Raw genomic sequence first — 23100 nt, 5'->3', positions numbered from 1 at the left:
CGAGATTTACACACACTCTGTGGAACTGTGCGTCTTTGGCGGCTGAGCATATTCCCGAAGGGGAAGAAAGGGATGGTTTTCTAGCCTTCGAGCAAGACGGCCAGGATGCCATGTGCGAATCCCTTCAGTCGAGTTTGGACATGGCAGACTGTGTCAGCCGATCCATGGCTGCGAGCACCGTGATATGCAGGTTTGCGTGGTTGCGGAAGTCGGGGTTTGCCCCTGATGTGTAATCCCGGCTTCTGAACATGCTCTTTGATGGGGTTCATCTGTTTGGCAGCAAGGCTGACGAGAGCCTTGAGAGGTTGCAGACCTCCAGAGCTGCAGCAAAGTCTTTGAGCGCTGCATTACGTTAACCTCCGCCTTTTCATCCTAGGGGACAGCCATAGAGGAGAGGTTCCTTTCGGTACTACTCTTCCTTTGGTAGATTGAGAGGAGGTGCCAGTCAAAGGGGCCACCGTAGGAGTACCCGGGGTGGAAAGCAAGGTACTTGGGTGCCAAAGCCGCTCGGGCAGTTGCCTCTTTGCCCTCAGGCACTGTCCCAGCCGCGTACTCTCAGTCATGAGGCCATGTCCCATGGTTTGCCGGTTGGGGGCAGACTTGCGCAGCATCTTGGAGAATGGCAGGCCATTACTTCAGATGTGTGGGTTCTGGAGATCATAGCCCATGGCTACTGTCTTCCCTTCCGGCAGAGGCCTCACGACAATCCACCGGGGAAACTCTCTTTGAAGCGTCCGGATCCGCTCATTGCGCAGGAAATCCTACCCCTGCTGGAGAAAGGCGCCATAGAACTGGTGCCTGTAGCGGAGAGGAACAAGGGATGGTAGTTCCCTTATTTTTTTTATCCCGAAAAAAGACAGGGGTTGAGACCCATCATGGACTTGAATTGGTTGAACAAGCTCCTCAGGAAGGACAAGTTCAAGATGGTAACTCTTTCTCAAGTCCTCCAGGCCCTTCAACTTCAGGATTGGTTGGTGTCGCTGGACCTCAAGGATGCTTAATTTAATGTGCCGATTCATCCCAAGCACAGGAAGTACGTGGTTGGCGACTTGCATTTTCAGTTTCGGGTGCTGCCGTTCGGATAGACCTCCGCCCGAGCATCTTCACCAAGCTGATGGGGGTGGTGGCAGCGTATCTCAGGAAAGGGGGGGGGTTCACATCTACCCCCTACCTGGACGATTGGTTGATCAGAGCGCGCTCTCCTGAGCAAGCCCTGGATCATCAGTCCGTCACCTGCCACTCCCTTCACAAGCTGGGCTTCTCCCTAAATTTAAAGAAGTCACATTTGACACCTACCCAACAACTCCAATACATCAGAGCAGTGCTGGACACATCCCCGGGGCAGTGTTGAGGGCTCATCACATTCTGCAGATGGTGGACAAGTTTCAATGTGCCCAGAGTGTCCCAGTGTTCTAATTCTTGAGGTTGCTCGGCCTCATGGCATCCTGCATTTTCTTGGTGCCAGAGACCAGGCTGCGGATGAGATCCCTGCAGTGGGCTCTCAAGATGCAGTGGTCGCAGTTCTCCGGCAGGATGTCAGATCCCGTTCAGGGTTTATAGTGATAAAACCGAATTTAGAAATCTCGAAAAAAAAAAGGTCGAAAATAAAAGGCCGAAAAAAAAAATCTCGAATTTTTTTTTATGACGTTTTTTTTTCGAAATGGGGGGGTTCCCCCCCCAACCGCCCTTCATTTTTTTTTTTTTATTCCCAGACCCCAAAATAAATATATAATTAAAAAAGAGGGAATTCGAGATTTTTTTTTTCGGCCTTATTTTTTTTTTCGAGATTTCTAAGTTCGGGATTATGACTGACCACCCCCGTTCAGATTCCGACCTCGGTCGCCTAGGATCTTCTATAGTAGGCCGACGAAGGCAATCTGATGAAGGGAGCACCATTTTGGCAACCATGGCCAGAGGTGACTATCGTGACGGACGCATCCCTCACAGGTTGGGGTGCTCATGACAACGAGTTGACAGCCAGCGGACTTTGGTCTCCGTCGGAGTCCAGACTCCACATCAATCTGTTAGAGCTGAGGGCCGTCAGGCTAGCCCTGAAGACTTTTCTGCCTTTTGTGTGGGGGAATAATGTCCTGATTATGACGGACAATACAGTGGCCATGCACTACCTCAACAAAAAAGGGAGGGCAGGGTCACTCCCGTTGTGCAGGGAGGCGATGCAGCTCTGGCTCTAGGACATGCAGCAGGAAATTTCGATCTCGGCAGTTCATCTGGCCGGAGACGAAAACGTGGCGGCGGACTCTCTGAGCAGGCAGAGCACGGTCTCTCACGAGTGGGAGCTGTCTCAGGAAGTTCTTTTGGAGATCTTTGCCCTTTGGGGTACCCCACAAGTGGATCTCTTCGCCAGCAGTGTCAACCAGAAGTGCGAGAGATTCTGCTCGTGGGAATTTCCCCCAAGAGGATCCTTGGGGGACGCGTTCGTAGTGGAGTGGTCCTTCCCACTGCTGTACGCGTTTCCTCGAGTCCCCATCATTCTGCAAGTGTTGCAGAGGTTCAGTTTCCGAATGATCCTCATTGCTCCGGCATGGGCCAGGAGAGCGTGGTACCCGGACCTTCTAGACATGTCCATCTGCCCTCCACGCCGCCTTCCCTACCGAGTAGATCTGCTCTCATGGGAGGGGGGTTGGGGTATCCATCCAGAGGTCAAGTCTATCAGCCTTCATGCTTGGTATCTGAAAGGTTGAGGTACAAGGATTGGGACCTCCCCGAAGACGTGATGGAGGTGTTGCTTTCGGCCAGAAGGCCCGCAAAGATATCCCTGTACCGTTGGAGAAAGTTCTGTGACTGGTGCAGGGTACAGAATGTGGATCCTTTCCAATGTTCCATTCCTTTGGTTTTGTCTTTTTTGCTTTCTGTAGCCCACAAGGGCCTGCAAGTGGGTACCATTAAGGGTTACCTGGCGGCGCTATCCATATTTAAGCGCGCATCTGAGGACTGTTCTTATTTTAAGATTCCTTTGATTTCCCAGTTTCTAAAAGGGCTAACTAATGCGTTTACACCGTCGCCTTGCAAAGCAGCGATCACACAACTGTTATCCAACCCCCGGGCTCACTGCCATGGTGCTGGATTACCTTCAGTTTCACGTCGGCATGCAGAAAGCACGCCGATGTGAAAGTGAAAGTCTTTTTCACCGCAGCAGCCATTTCGGGCTGCTGCAGTGAAAATAGAAGGTGAGTCTTCACCTTTCTCCCCCTCGATCTCCGGCTGTATTTCAAGCCGGAGATCGAGGGAGGTGTTGTTGGAAAAGGGAGACACCCTGTGTGACAGCATTGCTGGGCGCAGAGAGGGCGCAGAGCACTCGATCCACACCCAGCAATGCCACTGGACCACCAGGGATACGTTTGTGACGTGGGGGGGAGGGGAGCTGCTTACAGTAAGCAGCCCTCCCCAGCCCCCAAAGCATGGCGGCACATATATAAAGACCCCTGGGGGCAGACAGGTGACCATCTGTCCCCAGGGGTGGGGGCATACATTTTTTTTTAAAAAAACATGATGAGAAGGGGGAGGGGTTTTGGGGACCCTAGCCACCAGGGATTTTTTTGGGAATGGTGTCGTTGGAAAGGGGAGATTCTCCCCTTTCCAACAACACCTTTTGTGACAGCATTGCTGGGCGCGGAGAGGGCGCAGAGCGGTCGATCCGCGCCCAGCAATGCCCACTAGACAACAGGGATGTATTTGACTGAGGGGGGGTGGGAACTGCTTCCAGTAAGCAGCCCTCTTTCCCCCCCCATCCCCCAAAGCATGGGGGCACATATGTGCTGAACCCTGGGGGCAGATTGCTGATCAACTGCCCCCACGGAAGGGTGCAAAATAAAAAAAATAAAACCATATACAAAATCAACTGGGAGTGGGGGTGGGGGCCCTAGACTCCAGGGATTTTTTTGCCCCCCCTGAAAGGTTGGTGTCACGCCCACACCAAGCGGAAAGGGGCGCCACCCCTTGTAGTCCTCCCTGGGGGCAGATTTATGCCCCCCAGGCAGGTGTACATGACGTGGCCCCCCATCCATTTGGAGGGGAGGGGAGAGGGCCACCAGGAATGGGGCCTGCAGGTTAGGTCCCCCCCGGGGGCAGATGGGTGATCATCTGCCCCCAGGGAAGGGTGCAAAATAAAAAATAAAACAAAAAAAAGGGAGTGGGGTGGGGGCACTAGCCACCAGGGATTTATTTTACGGAAAGGGGGGTAGCCCTCTCCCCCTCACCCCAAGAGGAAATGGGGGGGCACCCCTTGTAGCCCTCCCTGGGGGCAGATATCTGCTCCTAGGAAGGGGCATCTGACCCCAGGGAGGGCTGCATGAGATGCCCCCCCGGCATTCGGTGTGGGGGGGGGTAGAGGGTCACCCCCATTACATTAGAAAATTGCCTGGCGGTTTAGGGTGCCCCTCAGCCCACCCTAAAGTGTAGTGTACCATTTTCCAATTTTTTCTTTGTTTACGAAACTTGCCTTGGTGCAGAGGGGCACATTGGTGTGCCAATCTGGCCCTGGGGTGCCCAAACCTTACTGACCCACCCAATGGGGGACCTGTCCCACAATTTTGGGGGCCTTCTCCACCCCACCCCAAATGGGTGGAGGGGGCACCTCATGCAGGCCTCCCTGGGCCTCCTACACCCCCCCCCCCCCACCCGCAATGGATTGGGTGCCAGGTCATGCAGCCCTCCCTGGGACCAGATATCTGCTCCTAGGAAGGGACGCCTGAACCCAGGGAGGAGTGCAGGATAGCCACGCCCCCTTACCTGCCCCCAGGGAGGGCTACATTTTGCTGGTGTGACCGTAGATTACACATGTTTTTTGTTTTGTTTACAGCTTTTTCTACGCGAGCAGCTGCAACATTTTTGGGGTGGGTGAGACTGGGGCTGGATTGTAGTTGGTGGTGTGGGTGGGAATGGGCCGTCTGGGCAGATATGTTGGTGGGCTGGGACACAATTGCAGGGGCAGACCACAAATTGCCCCCATGCCAGCAGGACATTGGCGTTTCCCTGGGAGCGGATCCCTCCCATGTGGGTTGTCCGTCTGCAAGCCCAGGCTCCACCTCAGCTTGTGCTACGTTACAGATGTCACCACCGGGGAGGAATGGGGATCATGCTGGAGCTCCCTGGAGCTGCTGCTGTACTTAGGGGACGGTACACCCACATGGTACATGGATGTCAATGCCAGGGACATCACCTCCTACCGTCCTGGAGTTAAGGCTGGGCTGCATTACAGCTTTTCCCATCGGGGAGGTATTGGCACACTGCCGAGACTCCTTGGTAGGGAGAAGCTGTAAAGCAGGGCAGCCAGGGCTCCAGCAAAGTCGGCGGTAATATCCCTGGCCTTGGGCACACTTCTCCCATGTGGGGTTCTGGGTAATAAATTCTGGGCCGATTTGCGTAAGTCAGACCTCTGTGGATTCCCACGGGTGTCCTCTTTTGGGAAATGCATGGGGTTCCCTGTTTTCCTTGCTGGCTTCGACACCCTAAACCCAAATCTGTAGGTTGCCCACATGAACAAAATGGGCTGTGCCCGAAAGGCTTGGGGTTACCAGTGGGTTACCCTTTTCCTTTTGCGCCCCCGGTAGGTACACCCACACATGCAAGGTACCGTTTTCATTGGGACACCTGTGGGAATGCGGGACGGTAAGCCATGTCCTGTCGGGGCGTGTTTCGATGGGTGAGCTGAGTGAAATGTGCGGAAAATGCGTTTTTTTTCCCCCACATTTCAGACTTTGCGGGGATGTCTGGGTAATACATTTGGGGCCGATTTGCGCAAATCATACCTCTGCGGATTCCCACAGGTGTCCTCTTTTCAGAAATGCATGGGGTTCCCTGATTTCCTTGGTGGCTTGGACACCCGAGGCCCATATCTGTATGGTGTGCCCGTCTGGAGAAAATGTGAAATTCAGGTGTCAAAACAGACTTGCGCTTACCTGTATTGTAGGCTTTCCCCTTGGTGCCCAGGTAGGTGCACCCACACATGTGAGGTACCGTTTTCATCGGGACACCTGTGGGAACGCGGGAAGGTATAACATTTGTTGTGTTTTTGTGGTTTTCATAACGTTTTGACCCATTTGCTGGTGTCCTTTGTTACACTACCCTTTCATTTCCCAAATGTGCCCTAAATTTAGTCGCTGTTTTAGGCACCATACACTTTTGTAACCTGCGCAAGTCGCCTACCCTTGAAAAGGTCTGCCTGCGCTCTTTCAAAAAAAGTATGCTTGTCGTTCCTTACCACATTGGTTTTCCTGATTTATGCATGCTAATTGCGTCTGTTCAGGCCGTAAGCATAAAACTGCTGTGTACCATGGCCCAGTATTTGGCCTGTGGTATTGCTTGTTTTGTAAAACACTACAAGAAATGTGTGCTTTCCTAACTGCAAGAGTCGGGGGGAATGTAGCGGAGCATTGCTTTTCTCAAAATTCATAGAAGCCATTGCCATACCAAGCCAATCATGTCCACCACTTAACTTTTTTCAGTCATTTTCCAGCTTTTCCCCCAATCTATGGCATTTTCCCCTATCTAGTTGTTGCCCGACCTACGCAAATCGCCCCTTCCTAAACTTGGAATTTTGTCTACTTTTCAGAAATGTATGCCTTTCTGTCCTCAAATACGGCTTTCCTACCCTTTTCTTCCATTCCGTCCATGCATGTCCAATTGGCAAAAATGGCCAAAATCGCCTACCTCTCGCAAAACGGTTGATAACCACATCAAAATAATGTTTTCTCGTTTCCACTGAACCTGTTCCTAAAAGCCAGGAAATTGGGGAATTCAACACAGCAAACCATGCGTTCCTAGCTCTTACAAGGAAAAAACCACAGGCTTCTTTGTACATCGTTTTATTCGCATTTTTTGAAAAGAGACAAAAATGTCACCCTTTTATTTTCTCTCGCCCCCCTACAGCAACCTAGGATTCCTGGGTGGCGTTACGACCGCCTACATGTGGGAAAGAAAGGAGCCAAATTTGGCCGAGATATCTCATGTAACAAAAAAAGTTACAAGCCATTGAATGGCCACATACCGAAATCGCCAAAAAAGGCCTTGGCACTGGGTGGAGATACCCATGGCACTTAAAGGGTTAAACTGTCCCATCTCTCTTATTATTACTTTTACCAAAATGCTTTAGTCAGCTGCAAAAAAATGGCATATGTTGATACATTTTCAAACGGTTGTCTGCCTCTCATTACTGACCCCTCACACCTGCCATCTGATCTAAGATCCACTGTACTGGGCGCTACTTTAAGCTCTCATCCATACTTCTGAAATTCATTTTCTGATAGTGTCCAGCTGTTGTAAACAGTTGTACCTAATCCAGAATGTCATTGTCAACATAAGGAAGGCTTCACCTTTACAGTTTTCTTCTCTATATTTTGGAACACGCTCCCTTCCTTCATGCTTGTTGCATTCAATCTTGAACTTTTGACAATGCTTAAGTAATGTATTTTGGCCTTCGTGACAAAGTCTCCTGCCTAAGTCTGGATATCATGAGAAGGTGACTCAGGGGACCACCTGCCACCCGAACAAGTGGACCTTGGCCCTGTGATCAGTACGGGAAGGATCCTTTGCCATCGACCCTAACATGTTTCTTGTCCATATAGGCCCTATCCAGGAAACTCATATCTAGGTGTTTTTGCTTTTTCTGCTGTTTGTTGACACCTAGGCGTTTTCCCTCTATCCTGGACACTTGAATCTAGATGGTTGCATTGCTGTTTTGTTGCAGTTGGTGTGTTCTTCTTCCTCACCTGCTCTCAGGTCTCACTTTGCCCCCCTCTCACTTCCCCTTTCTAGACTAGTTTGCTCTATGAAAGTCTTATCCAAACAGGTGCCCCCCTGCTGCTCCAGACCTATCAAGGACAAGATTGCCTCCCATGCTCCAGCCTTGGCTAATTCTGCTATCATTCCTTACCACTGGCTCCTTTGTGCTACCCCTTAAGCACTCCTTTGGGCTCCCTCTCCTCAACGTGCAATTGAACAGTATTCAGTAATAATATTGCAGGGAATAATAAAGAATGAATTTACAAAGATGAAAAAATATTGCAAGAAATAACAAGAGTGGGTAAAAAATACCTAAAAGCAGAAAATATATCGAAATGAAATTGCCCCTGAAGAAGTGAACAAATTCACGAAACGTGTGGGTTTCTAAATAAACTATTTGATTTTCACTAAAGTACTTTTGTCTCTGTGCATATTTGCATATATACAATTGAACAAATATTGTTGATTACTTTGCTGTTAATTTAGAACAAATATATTAGCCCAAATCTCTATTGAACATAATAGATTAATAATAGGACTCATTGTTGAGCCACAAACGGAGTGCAGAGGACGCGAGTTCCCAGTTTTGGGAACTTGATATTTGTTTTAGGAACACGGTGGAGACCTGGAGGGTACGAGCAGTTCTGATAGGAATGGAGGTCTAGGGTACATTTAGTCTCTCTACAGATTCCCACTCTAGCTCACCCTACCATCTATATTCAACAGCCCGCCAACTCTTGAAGACTGGTACCAGTCGTAGTCCAGGGGTTTGGGACCTTGGATAACCCATACATAGACTCGGGCAAACAAGAGGGTTTGAGAACCTATTAACCTGCAACACCAGTAAGGCAGAGGTGACGCAACATCCTTGGGACTTCAAGAATTTAGGAAAGGGTTTGGGGAACCCGATGACTCTCAATTTGAGAGAAGTGGGAGGCAGTACAACCTCCCAGGCACTCTTGCAAACTGTGTCTGTGACTCCAGAGCCCAAGAGGGAGGGCCTGGTCCCTGCACCCATCCGAAGAGACATATGTATCTGGAGAGGACTATCCTGACTGGTTTGTTGTTCTTCGTACTTCGTTTTTGTAAAGGTGGTTGCCTGTTACTTTTTTAGTTCGTTCCAAGTGAATGTAATCCCTAATAAACGTAGTGAATGAAAATCATGTGAGCATCACCATACTTAACTCTGCCCCACCACCCTGTGCCAATCCTACAACTACCAACCTGGCCTCAGCCCTCTTCCACCCACTGACCCCGTCTCGCCCCACTACCTCCCATTCACCCCACTACCCAACACCCGACTCACCCCGCCCTCTACCACCCACCAGATCTCACCCCTCTACCTCGCACCCATCCCACCTCACACCTCCACCCACCCATTCTATCTCGCACAACCTCAGCCCTGTATCTCAACCCACTCTACCTCCCTCTTCCACTTCCACCCACCCACAATACCACACCACCCCGATACCCACTGCAATAATTCACAATACAAGGTAATTTATTGGCATGAAAAGTTAGATCAATATTGCCAATTTAACACATGGGATACATAAATGTTAGTCTCTTCAGTAGTGATATTTATTTGCAACTTTGTCCTTTAATCCATATTGTTTTATGCACTTTATCTACTTTGTTGGCATAAAAGCACATATTTGTTTTTCTCTGCTAATTCCGGCATCTGTTCATGGATGAAGCAGAGCTGTTTTGTCCAGTTTTACTTCCAAAGACTGCTTACACTAACAAAATCTGGAGAAATAAGTTTGTATGCAGGACAGTGCAGGAGAAAGTTTCTCTCATTTTTTACTTCTCCTAATTCACACTGCTGACAGACTCAGTCCTCCCTGAGATTCTTGTTTGAGCGGTGTCAGACTCTATATCCACTGCATTTAGTGAGTGTTTTTTCCTTTGCTTTTAGCAATCTGCAGATTTTGTCTCAATGATCAGTATCATTCTAGCTTGCTATCCTTTCCTAGTTCTGCTCTCCAGTTTGTGTATTGCTTATTTAGATCGTGGTAAACATCCTTGACCAATTTCTCCTCATGTCGTTGGTTTCCTATGCTGATAAACTGCATGGTACCGCTGCTGAACAACTATAATTCAGTTACAAATGAATCAAGGTATTGTTTCGAGGGGCTTTGCTGTTTGGTATTGTTGTGCCTGGTAGTGAAGGGACTTTAGGTTACTGCTGTTGAAATGGCACCAGAATTTAAAATTGTGCTTTTGAATGTTAAGCAGCCGGAGGAAAAGCCCAAGTTATTCTCTGCCCCAGTGGTTTGTGCAGGTTCTATGCACACTAAGTACATGTTTGCAGAGCTGGAGGTGCAGAATTTCTGTGGGAGGTTTGTCCCACACTACATACTCCTTTTTAGTTTGGGCTATTAGGTAGCGCTGAAAGCACTGCCTACAACCCAAAACTATTCTCATGGGAAGTGAAGATAGGAGAGAGATGACATATGCGGAGGGACACATAGCATGTGGGTGTTGTTGGGTTATTTACCCACCCATTGTTTGCCCCTAGCCAATCTGATCCCTATGGCCATGTCAACCCACTACCTGCCCTTCCCGCCCAACGCACATCTCATTTGGATCTCTTTGAGCTAGCTTTATCAAGCAGTAATATCATATTTTGTTCTGTGAAAGGCCTACATACATTATTTTCCCCACAGTGTTTTGCTAGCTCTCTGTTTCAAGTGGGAGTAAGTGTTGGAATTCAGTGGGCTCTGTAAAATTACTGATCGCCAAACATGAAGGTCTTCTTGCATTTCATGTGTGAAAGCACTTAAAAACGGCCAGGCCTCCGTATCCAGTGCTATGTTCAATCTGGACCTTTACATGCCGTGATATCTTTTTATCATTCCTTGAACAAATGCTCACCACAGCTGATCACAGACATATGTTAACTCTTGTTACTCTGGGTTTGTTTTGCACAGCACCTTTGAACAGAATGGCATCGACTACCAGTGTACCAGATAACGCAGCGCCAGAGGCTGAATGCCATAAGCTTCAATTTGCTCCCTTTACTAGTGCCCTTGATGCCGGCTTCTGGCATCAACTCACCCAGAAAAAGCTCAATGAATATCGACTTGATGAGAGCCCGAAAGGCATTGGAGGATACTATTATAATGGTAGGCTGACCCAAGTTATTTCACACAAAATTGCTTTTTTAATGTTTAGTATCAGTTCTATTTCTTACTTGTCTTGTCTGTTTATTTGTTTCGCAGGTGATCCTCCTGGTTTGCCAAGTCGATTGACACTTGAGTTTAGTGCATTTGATTTGTAAGTATTTTTGTGATTTAAACCAGGCTATGTTTACTTGAAAAGATCTGTGTTTAGCTGGACATTTTCATCAATAGGAGATAATTGAATTAGAGGATCCATTGCCGGAGGAAAAATATTATGAAAAGGAAATTAAAGCAAATCAAAATGAAAATCTTCAGCTATTTTTCAAACTAACACCACCAATATGTACAGTGTTTCGTAGATGAATATGGGCTCTCTGTAACCATCCATCATCAAAACTTGGTCGCGTATTCTTGTCTCTCTTGTCTCTCTTGTCCTTCCTCCCTTCTTCCCTTCATCCCCCTCTTATGTTCTTGTATAGCCAAAATCAACAAGTTTCTTATCAGCTAACATTTCTACTCTTGTTGATATCTTTATTGCCATATAGACTGCAACTGTGACAAAATGACCACTGCCATGCAGGAGTACAAGGATGAGTAAACCGCCTACTCAACCCTCATGCTATCTTGATGGTGAAACTGGCACCATCAAGAGATATACCTCCTTCGCCTTTTGTGGTGGCATGGGACAAGGGCAAGAGGGATGTGAATGTGAGGACGGTAGTAACGCAAACAGCAATGATGGGGCAGTCCAAAATTAAAAGAATGTCCAATGAAGGGTCTATACAAATATGTACTTTAATTGAATTCACCAATATTGAATATAACTGTACTATAAACACACTAACAACCCATCCCATGATAAGAACACATAATATACAAAATGTAAGTGATGCAAGCACTCTGGATAATGTAGCAGGGGTCAAAGGCAATGGATCTCAAACAATGACACCAAAAAGGATATGTCTTGTTAAAAAAGGCGCAAATGGTGTATCAGCAGCCACTAAGGTCTGGGAGGGGCAGAAATATGAGGCGGACAACTTTGTAAAGAGTTTTCAACTTTAGCCATTTTATTAAATAAACAGGTTGGATAAACGCCTCATTATCCCTACCCTGGCAAGGAATTTCCCTGCCAGAAATAAACTAAAGTAAACTAACAAAAGGATATCTGACACTCACACTTGTACAACAAATAAAGCAAAAAGGAAATCTATGGCAATTTATTTCAGTTTTGATGCATAACATATGATTGGATTCACAATATGATCAATGTCTCTAACCTGAGTGAGTTTCCCTTCCCCAGATCTGAACAATGGTTTTCTCCACAGTTCATAGGAAACAACGAAATCCAGTTTTAGCACAAAGTTCCAGTACAGGTTTGACACTTACGTACATAAAGGTCTGTTGCTTTAGTAAAGTATCTACAGAAATTACAAGTTCCCACTCCTTCTGCAATAGGAACTGTCTTACATGTCTTCTACAAATAAGCAACAACAATTGTCTTTGTTAGGATAGTTGTCACAACTTTTTGTTTCAGAAACAAATAAACCATTCCAACTCCTCCTATAGTTAGGCAAGAACTTCTTGCCCAACCAGGATGCTCGCCTGCCCGTCTACCTCAACAACAACTACAACCACTCCCTGCCACCTGAAACCACCAAAGAGGGAACATTTCTCTCGTTCCTGCTGTTTCCCAATGTGCAAACTCTGCACAATGCAATTTTATCAGGTAAGCGTCTCCTCCTCACGCTTCCCGTTGCGCGACCTCTGCAACAGGGAGAGTCAGAGGCCAAGGATCTCTCGGGGCCCACCACATCTTCTGGCATCTTCTGGCCTTTCTGTGGTCCAGGCATCTTTTCTCGCAACAGACTTCTCTCTCAGCTGCAACCTCGGCCTGCGCTGTTTCTTCTTCTTCCACTGCTCTGCTTCTCCTCTCTCCCTTCTCTATGCCTGCAGCTAAGGGAGTTTTTAAGCCTCTCAGTCCACTTCAGGTATTGGCCATTCACAGTAGTGTTCCTCTGCATCCCTCTTCCTTGTACCAGTAGAGGGAATTGTGGTACTTTAAGTCCCTAGCAACAAAGTCTGTTTTTCTAACTCTTTTGATTTGCTGATTTGTTTTCTAGTTTCTACAACATTCTTTAAAGCAATTTCATACACTTCAGTGACCAGTCTTGTTTGGAAAGAGGAATAAGGTGTTCTAGGTATTTGCCTTTTATTCTTCAGACTTCTGTCCGTTACCAACTTTTGAGTTGGGGAACCATTTAGCTCTAGGGGCTTTAGAATGGGTTTTATTCACTTTTATCCCACAAGAGCTTTGTCTGATTTTACCCACATTTAGGTGTGTATAACAAGTGGAACAGTTATATTATTGTGGCAACAGGCAATTACGTATTTTAGCATTTGTAACATCTTTTCCTTGGGGGAAGGTAAATACTGTGTCTCACCCCATTAATTGGTCTCACCATCCTGAGCATTTTTCCTCCCAGGTGATCCTCCCGCAGAGCACCACCCCCAAGGTCAGGGTCTGGAAGCATCTGCTTTTACCAGGATACCTGGGAGGAGACTTTAAGCCAGGATTTGGTGCAGGATCAGTAGGTCCCAAAAATGGACTAAGATCGCAACAGTACTTTTCTTAGTTCTTTGGCAGTTCGACAGCATCAAACCAGGCTTTGGAATGCTGTCTTTACAGGACGAACCATGTTCGTATAAAGATGCTTACAGCCATTCGAGTCGAGATCCGGAGAGGTTTGATGCCGTTATCCCATTGACTCAGTGTGATGTAAAGAGGCATCAGTTCTAAGCTGTCCACAGCGGCGATGTTACACCCTGGCGTTCTCCTCGTCACCTACTCCAGCATTTGCCTCAGGCCCCCTCGAACTCCATTTTTAGTACGAACAGTGGGGACCTCCCAAGCACTAATAACAAGAAAAACAAGAGAGTTATAGCTCTCCACAAGGGTGTGCGGCGCTTTTCTGCACCTTTCTATTCACAGTGGCAGCTGCCCTGGAAATTAGCTGTTTAAACTACACTATGCAGAAAACCTGTCATTTTGTGTAATTCAGAGGCGTTAGCATGGGAGCCTCGTTTTTACTACGGTTCCGCCTCCTTGTTCATTTAATCTGCGGCGGTTCGTGGAATGCTGTTTCTGTTTGTAGTTACAGCCGGCACTGTTTGAAGTTACTACTTCTGTGTCCCTCTTACTTTTCATGTGTACCAGACCCTCTTGATTGCCCACAGACTTCTTGCCATTCGGTTTTGCTTTGGATACCGCCCGCCTGTGTACCAGACCCTCTTGCCTGCCAAACGGTCTTCCTGCTACGCGATTCTGCCTTTGGATACCGCCTGTCCGTGTACCAGACCTTCTGGCTTGCTTAAGGATTTCCTGCCATTGATTGTGCTCTTGTTTACTGCCCACCCGTGTATCCGTTGCACTTACCTGCTCGCAGACTGCCAAACTCGCACGCCTGCAGCCCTGGTGTGCACTTCGCCTCCTGGAATTGCTATAACCCCTGCATTTCATCTAGCAACGCTGGTAAGACTAAACTGTATACTTCCTGATTACTGCCTCACAGACTGTTATCTCTTCCTGAATTGCGTCTCCAGTGATAAGTGCATTTTTGGGACGCCCTGCTGCTTATGCACCACCCCGAAACTAGCGCGACCCTCGTGCCCCCCGGATATAGTTGCCTTCCTAACCAATCCCACTTTGTTTGTGTTGTACTTTTGTTGTGTTCTGGACTCATTCAACCATTACTACCTCCACCAGTGTTTCAAGTCTATCATTCATATTGGTTTTCCTCATTAGATGAGTACCGTTTTCTTCTGTTCTGTAGGTTGTTTCCAGTCTCTCGTTGCTTAAGGGGAAAATTGCTAAGGTATTCCATTGGAGAATAGGGAGTTGGGGAGGAAGGGGTCTATCCTATCTGAAAACTCACCTCTTGTCCTTTCTTTGCAGCTGGGTCCGTGGCAGTGCGTTCTCCCCGCTCTTTTGAGTGATTTTGTATCCCATACAGCAGAGGGTCATAGCATTGAAAGAGCTATTTAGCCTCACAGAGAGGAGGCTCGGGTGGAGGCTCCAACCCAAGCTCTTCAAGCAAATACCCAGTTGAAATCCTGGTCTGTTGTCACGTGCTCCCCTCACCGGTGAGTAACAGGCGAGCTGGTTGTTCGAGCCGAACAGGTGACCTACCCTGCGTACGATGCAGCATTGAGCCAGTTCGATGAATGCAGCAACAGCACTTCAAAGAAGTGCCAAAATCAACACTGCAGGTCCTGGTAGATCGAAGGCATTCAAGCACGGTCGACTCTGGTTCGATGGTTTGAAGCTGTAGAAGGCAATAATCCAGCTGGTTTACTTCTTCAGGTGCTCCTAGACCCAATCCAGGGGCTGCAGGACAATATTGGTCCTTGTTGTTTTCACTCCCACCTGTGGAGCCTAGCTAGCACTTACAGTTCTGCCCCAATGGTCCCTGGGGATTGGCAGGGAAGCAGAGCGCCTGCCTCTGCAGTGAAACACCTGTCTTCACCTCTGGCAGAGGTCTTTGGAAATTACTGTTTTTCCAACAGTGTCCAAACACATTATACTTCTTCTTTTTCTTTTTTTTAAAGATCCAAATGAATCAAAAAATGAGGAGTTTGCCCCTTCCTTATAAAGGCAAAAGCCCACAGGGGAGTGGGAAAAGCAAGCCTGCTTTAAGGGGACCAATCCATGTTAAAGTAACAAGTGACATTTGTCTTCTTCCATCTTACCCAAAGTGCTTTGCTGTTCATGGAGTATAGGAAATAGGAAGAAAAAGATGGAGGTAGCCTTCATCCTTTCCATTCTATTCTGTTGACTTTAAAGACCCTTTAGGGGGCAGTACCCTGGTGCTAGGTTGGCCCTTTTTATTTAGGGTATGCCTCTTTGAAGCTTGGTTCTCGGAACTCCCTTGCTGAGAGTTTCCTGGGTTTAAGAGAGAGGTTACCCAACCTCACAAAGGATCAAAGGGAGACAACTCACCTGCCTGTTGTCCTACTGGCTGCAGTAGAGACAGGAAATCAAGAGCGAATACACACCGCCTGTACGTGGCTGGCTTGGTCCCAGCATGCTGAAAATCAGATGTGGCTTTAATAATTGTTAACCATCAGCCACCATACCAAAACCCAGGTATCGCCCAAATTTCACAGTTAACCTGCCACCAGGTGATTATCATTTATAATAGTTTTGTATCAGAGGTACAGATTGAAATGCAACCTCTGTCTATGACTGCACTGTCACAGCAGCTGTCGAATAGGGCACCTGAGATGTCTGAACCTGCTCTGTGCCACTGGAGAGCAAGTGCTACAGATCAGGACCCTCCTGCAGCGGGGCAAATGTGTTCACTATGCTATTGGCATGGAGTTTAATAAAACAGGGCTCTGTTTTGCAGACCACCCTTTCTTAGATGAATTACCCGCATCATTTGAACTATATATATCAAAGACAAAATGTGTTTGTGGCGGGATTTGTGGCGAAGCGTTGTTCCTTATACAATTCCGCACCGTTTACCAATGTGCACCACATGTTGCATAGTTACCTGTTACGACCCTCCGGACATTACTGGCTACATGACATTTGGATACCCCATCCTTTTCCCTGGATTTCAGCACAAGTAAAAATGTGTTTGTGGGTTTGTGGTTTGGTGTAGTGTTGCTCCTTATACGATTCCAGACCGTTTCACCAACCTGCAGCACATTTTGCATAGTTGCCTATCGGGACCCACCAGACATTACTAGCTACATGACATTTGGACACCTCACCACTTTCCCTGGATTTCAGCACCTTCACACATGAGACGTTTGCCTGAAATTGGCGAAGCATCAATGTGGTCGTAGAAGGAGCGGTCCTGACACGAGGAACAAAACTTGAGGCCCAGACCCTAGGATGCACTGTTTCCAAGATATTTGTACCACAACGGACTGCACCAAGCTAGCTGCACCACGCGAGGGTAGACAGGTGGGGAGAGAGCACAGACTGTTCCAGTATGCAGCAACGCACCGACTCTCTCCTCCCCCAACGTCTGCTCTGGGGTATGTCAGCTAGCCACACACACCCATTCTCAGTGCAGTTTACTTCAGGGTGCAAAGCACATCAAGTGATAAGCAAATCTAAAACAGAGACCTACAGGATCAGTTATCATGTCTGTTAACAGAACCCGTTTGGAGAACGGGGTACTTCTGCAAATTCTTTATAAAAATCCAAAACGCCATTGCAAGATGCATTCCTTCACAGCAACACATTATTATAGTTTAGCTACAATATGATCTGCAACCTCAAGGGCCTGCTTCTGATTACACAGCCATGGTTTCAAATTGACTTGCTTGCTCAATTTACGACACCTTCAGAATAATTTGTACATATTGCCTTCCCATTGTAGGCTTTAGGGAGGTTATGAATGCAACTCATATGTGGAAGTACTGATTACTGGCCTCAGACTTAACTGTTGCAAGACATCACAGCTCTGAGAGATCCGTCATTTTCTGCAGTTGTCCTGAGCAAAACATGCAGTGACAAAATGTTGCAGACATCCACCCATGGCTATTTTCTGAAAAAGGCAGATTCACAGAGACAGGCAATCACATTGGCTGATAGTGCAGATACCTTTTTAGCCGTAGTGATTGCACACCCGACATGGCAGACATGCATTCTGGACAGTTTTTAAACATGCTTACAACACTCGGCCATGGGAGTCACTGTGCCCTTCACAACTGCACCATCTGTAAAAAGAGCATTTGTTATTCATCAAATAATTATCACCTTTTGAAGGATGGCTCTGTAACAGCAATTAGTTTACCTACTTTTTAGACTCGCAAACAAATTCCTTTTGGAAATAATGTGTGTATTACTGCAAGATTCCTATAAATGTTACTATTTCATTATGTTATGTTAAGGTAATTTGTAGAGCGCAACGTTTACCCAAGGGTATCTTGGCGCTAGAGAGAAGAGGGACTGCAGAGTTGGCCGATGAAACTCAGCCAGGGGCCTACAACAGTTACTTGTTCCTTATAGGACTTTGTGCAGCGGATGGGAGGGGAGCTGCACAGCCAATGGACGTACAGTTAAAGGAGCCAAGTCTTCATGAGGTTCAGCAATGTCCAATCACAATATAGGGAGGAGAGAAATAGTAACAATATTCTTGCAGCCTCGCCAAGTAACAGAATTCTCCACCAGCAAACTGCACTCTGGGATTGCACGTGCACGCGAGTGTGTACAAGACCAGGATTTTATAAGACTTACTGCAGCGGGTGGGAGGGAAGCTGCACAGACAATGGAGGAGCAGTAAAATGAGCCGAGTCTTCAACGAGGTTCAGCAATGTCCAGTGAAAATACAGAGAGGAGAGAAATAGTAACAGTATTCTTGCAGCCTTGCCAAGTCACAGAATTCTCCACCAGCAAACAGCACTTTGTGTGCACTGTGTAAGCGTAGCTTTGCAAGCCCCGTTGTCACACTCCCGTTCTGAAACAGCTGGAAAAACATTGAGGACAAAAGCACTAAGAAAAAAGAGTTGCAAGTTTTAATGTTATGTTTTGAAATGCACATACGAAAGACCTGTAAGGAAAGCCTAGAGAATAAAATTAAATCTTGCAAGTTGGGAGTGGTAGTGAAAATTAACTAGAGAACTTAAGAAGGAGAAATCCTGACTACCTGAATTAGTAGTGAAAATAAAATGAAGCATTGATAATGTAGTATTAAGCGTCGCATTCAGCGCAATCACAGCCAGTAACGGCCCACCAAACTGGGCCTTCGCATGGTCACCAGGCTGTTATTTCTCGTGAACATCTCAGAACGTGAGTCATAACACTATTAGAACACCAGCAGCAAGCATGGGTTGCTAAAAGTGTCCATGATGTGCTAAAAAAAAAGGTTTCCTTTGATGAATGGGCCACCTGTTTTGCACCCTTTCATTAAAGGCAAGCTTAGTCCAATTGAACATGTTGCCAAGAAAATGCAAGAGGTGCACATGAGTGGTTCACTTCTCGCTATTCATGCCAGCTTGTTGGACAGTAGAGGGGGCCTACTGTGGACAATGAGAGAGGGTGAGTGAGGCTCCCTGGTGTAAGTAAGGGAAGGAGATCACGTGAGGTGGCATCAGCAAATACATTTTGGAAGCGTTGTGCATGGGAGTAGCCTACAACTTCCACTAAATGCAGGTGTATACAGGTGGTTCCAAATGGACATTCGGGGGAGGTGACTGGCTGGCTCACCTACACCAGGAGCTAATGAGAAATCTTACAGTTTTTGTAAAAATAAACTACAGAAACACTAAGAATCAGACATCTTGTCCATTGGGAATAGTAGTAAAAATAAATTATATTGATATTGGGACTGAGAAATCTTACATGCAGGCAGTTGTACTAAAGACCAACCACAGAGATGTTGAGAATGAGAAATCTTGTAGGCTGGGGGTTGTAGTGAAAACTCCCTATGGCAACCTTGCGACTTGGAAGTCTTGCACGGTGGAATTTATAATGACCATCAACCTATTGGACATTGCCAATAAAACGGCTTTGAAACTCACAAAGTGAGAAAGTGAAATGGTAGGTGTCTGCAGAGGAGTGCGAGGAAGAGACCTTATAGTATTGTCTTGTTTATGCCTTTCAATGCATTCCCATGTGTGGTTTCTTGATTGTCTGCGCCCCTCACTAACATGCTCACAAATTTACTTTGACTACACATATTGACTGGCCGTTCACATGCTGTAGGTGACACCGACCAGTGCCGCTCCACCTATGGACATACTAGCATCATCCAAACGTTGCATCTCTATCACCAGTTTGTCACACTTAGCATTCCAGCAACTGCAAATTGTACAGGATATCTACATCTGGGGCCCCTTTCTGGATACTGGGAGGGCATCATGAAGGAGGACACAGGCAACAGATTCAAAGTAAAAAAAAATAAACCCTTTTGTTTGTTAACTTAAATGTCAGACTGGGTAAAAGCCTAACTTGCCCTACACTAAATCGGATTTCCTTACCTGAATGAAACTAAGGACAGTCTGAGTCAAAGAGTTCAACTTAATAGTCAGTCTGTGTCCAAAACATATCCTTGCCCTCACAACTAGAACAAACAAATGTGCAGGGATATCAAAGTCAAAAGAAACAGTGTTTAACTTAAAGTTCTGAGCTTCTTCCAGCTCACAGCTTTCTCGCAGCTCCCCTTCCCCAAGCATGAGAAAGTTCCATAAAAACGTGTCTTAAAGTTTACCTTTTTCCAGTTCAAGACAATAAAGCTCAGAATCAATCCTGGGGTCCCCTTCCCCAAGTTCTAAGTAACATAAATCCAAAACAAAAGGAGTCTTGAGACTCTGTTCCCAAGACAACACTTGTAGACCCTCAAGTCTCAGGGGTCCTTTCCCCAAGAATTCAGTGTCTCAAACAGGTTCCTTGGTACTTTCTCCTGTGCACCAAGTAGCTTTTACTCGATTCCTTGTATTGGTCTGTGGGTTTAGGGTGCACCCTTGGGCTTCTCTGGCTTCTCCTTGGCCTCCTTTTGGTTATGTCACCATGTGTTGCATCCCTTTTCAAACTATAGCCTTTCCACACTGCAGTCACTCATTAAAGTGTGTTGTTTGGCTTCCTTCAGCCTTTAATGTATTTGATTTCAAGGTTTAAGTTTATTTGTTGTGCAACATATATTTAATAGTGTTCAATTGCAGTTCAAGGTTCAATGCGCTCTTGCTCAATTACATTCAGTATTCAATTTATACTTGTTTGCTTCTATGTTAAATTTCCCTGTCGTTCGTATTCACTATGCATTGGCTGTCTTGAAGATCTTCCCAGGTCTTGCTATGTATTATAATATTGATATAGGCTTTGCAAAATTCTGAGTATGGCTGTAAGATTTTATCCACAAGTCTATGAAATGTTGCCAGAGCACCATGTAGCCCAAAAGATATGACTTTGAATTGAAACAATCCTATGGGAGTGGCAAAGGCAGTTTTCCTTATCAGGCCTATGTAAAGGAACTTGCCAAGATCCCTTTGTAAGATCGAGTGTTGACAGGTATACAGCATTACCCAGTCGATCTATTAGCTCATCGATACGGGGCATCGGGTAAGCATCAAAAGCAGAGATGACATTCAATTTGCGAAACTATATACAGAACCTGCAGCTTCCATCGAGTTTGGCTACCAACACAATGGCGGAGGACCAAGGACTATTAGAAGGTTCAATGATGTTAGCCTCTAGCATGGTTTTGACTTCCTGAATTATGGTTTCTTTTCTAGACTTGGGTAAACAATAGGGTTTTAGATGTACGACTTTACCTGCAGATATGATGATAAATATCCTTCACTCTTCCCGATTCTTCCCGAAACACATGAGTATACTGCCTTATAAGCTCATATAGATCTTGTTTCTGATTATTGTTGAAGTTGGAGGAGATTAGGGCTTTAATTTCTGTGTCCTTGGGCAAGAGACAAGACAATATTATGGCTGGAGATTCCGTGGGATTTTCTTTCCATTCTAACAAATTAACATGATAGATCTGGGTTTTCACGCGATTATCAGGTTGTGATATTTTATAATGACATGGACACGTTTGTTCTATCACTTCATATGGTCCATGCCACTTGGACACAAGCTTATTTTCTGAAGTGGGCAACAGGATGAGTACCTTTTGACCTATTGAAAAGGACCAGAGGGAATATTTTTTTTTCGTAAGAGGTCTTTTATTGTTGTTGTGCCTTAATCATATGAGCCTGTACCAAAGATCTTACAACCTTCATGTGCTCCTTTGACCTACTCGAAGTTTGAGATAGTGGAATTGGAGCTGCCTCTCTCTCTTCCCAGGTTTCCCTCAACATATCCAGGACATTCTGTGGTTCTTGTCCATAAAGGATTTCAAACAGGGAGAAGCCTGTTGAGGCCGGAGTGGTTGTCCGAACTGCAAATAAGGCCCAGGGTATCATCTGATCCCAATTTTTCCCATCTTGTTTGACTAACTTTTGGAGTATGGTCTTAAGTCTTATTGAATCGTTCCAACAGGCCATCTGTCTGGGGATGATACACTGATGTTCTAAGGGTAGCAATGTGTAATAGACTTCCCCCATAAGCTTGCTCATGAAAGTCAAGCCCTGATCCGTTGAGATCTTCTTGGGAAATCCCACCCAGGAGAAAAAAGGAAGTAGCTGTTTTAAGATCTGCTGTGTCGTATTGGCTCTCAGTGGGAGACCTCTGGATAATGTGTGGCGTAATCTCCAATAACTGAGATCTATTTATTCCTCAATTTAGAGGGTTCTAGGGCTCCCACAATATCCATACAAATCCTGTAAAATGGAACCTCAATTATTGGTAGCGGATTTAAGGGAGCTTGTGGCGGTATATGTGTGCTGGTTTTCTGGCAGACTGCGCATGCTTGAATAAAGGTTTTAATGTCTGCATGAATTCCGGGCCAATAGAACTTATTTGATATATGTGCATGAGTCTTGTACTGACCCAGATGACCTCCCGGCAGATGTGAATGAGCTATTTCTAATACTACCCAGTTATGACTCTTACGGATCACCAACTGAGTTTTTACTAGACCTTCCAAAGTGGTATCTCCTCTATACAGAAGTCCATACTTCAGGAAAAAAAGGGTCTCCCTTACTCATGACCCTCTGGCTCTGATACTACTTGCAAGAATACCTCAGCCAACAAAGAGTCATTTCTCTGAGCAAAAGCTAAATCGAGGAGCGTCTCGGGCTCTTCCTCTGCAGGTTTTCTTGGTTCAATTCTGGTAGGGTCATCTATCACCACATCGGCTTCCCCAACAGCGCGAGTTCCCCTGTCTGTGCTCTCCTTCCCAGATTCTTCCTTACGCTTAGGAAACACAGCTTTTTCAAGTATCCCTTGAGCCACCTTATCCCCTTGGTGAATCTGGAAGGGGTCCTTTTTATGATTTTGTAACAGCACCTTGTCATCTCCCCCGAAGTCTGGGTCTATTACCCCCTCTAAAACATAAATCCCTAATCTCTATGCTAACCCTGATTTGGGCGCTAGTCTGATGTATGTATCAGGGGGTGGAATCAATATCAAGTCAGTTGGTCTCAGTATCCTTTCACCTAGGGGAATTATCTCATCCCTACTACTACAGATCTCAAACCTGATAGAGCCTTTAGTGGCTACTGAGGTTTCCGATGCTCTGGGACTCAACTTCTCATGATTGAGCCGTATCCCACCCTGACACCATTTGTGAGGGCATCATGAAGGAGGACACAGACAACAGATTCAAAG

General features: G+C 46.3%; 1 protein-coding gene across 3 annotated transcripts in view; it reads left to right on the top strand.

Moving 5' to 3' along the window:
- The window catches only part of ATG7 (autophagy related 7), a 2414869-nt gene that overhangs the window by 71966 nt on the left and 2319803 nt on the right, over positions 1 to 23100 (top strand). For all 3 annotated transcript variants that reach the window (XM_069643921.1, XM_069643922.1, XM_069643920.1), the window contains exons 2-3: positions 10674 to 10868; positions 10965 to 11019. In XM_069643921.1, the coding sequence (XP_069500022.1) occupies positions 10674 to 10868; positions 10965 to 11019 (250 nt within the window). The remainder of the gene's footprint in view (positions 1 to 10673; positions 10869 to 10964; positions 11020 to 23100) is intronic.

The sequence above is a fragment of the Ambystoma mexicanum genome, chromosome 2p (assembly GCF_040938575.1).
Source record: "Ambystoma mexicanum isolate Mex_15411 chromosome 2p, UKY_AmexF1_1, whole genome shotgun sequence".
In the NCBI taxonomy this organism is placed as follows: Eukaryota; Metazoa; Chordata; class Amphibia; order Caudata; family Ambystomatidae; genus Ambystoma; species Ambystoma mexicanum.
Note: the sequence above shows the minus strand (reverse complement) of the source record. Positions and strands in the feature narration are given on the sequence as shown.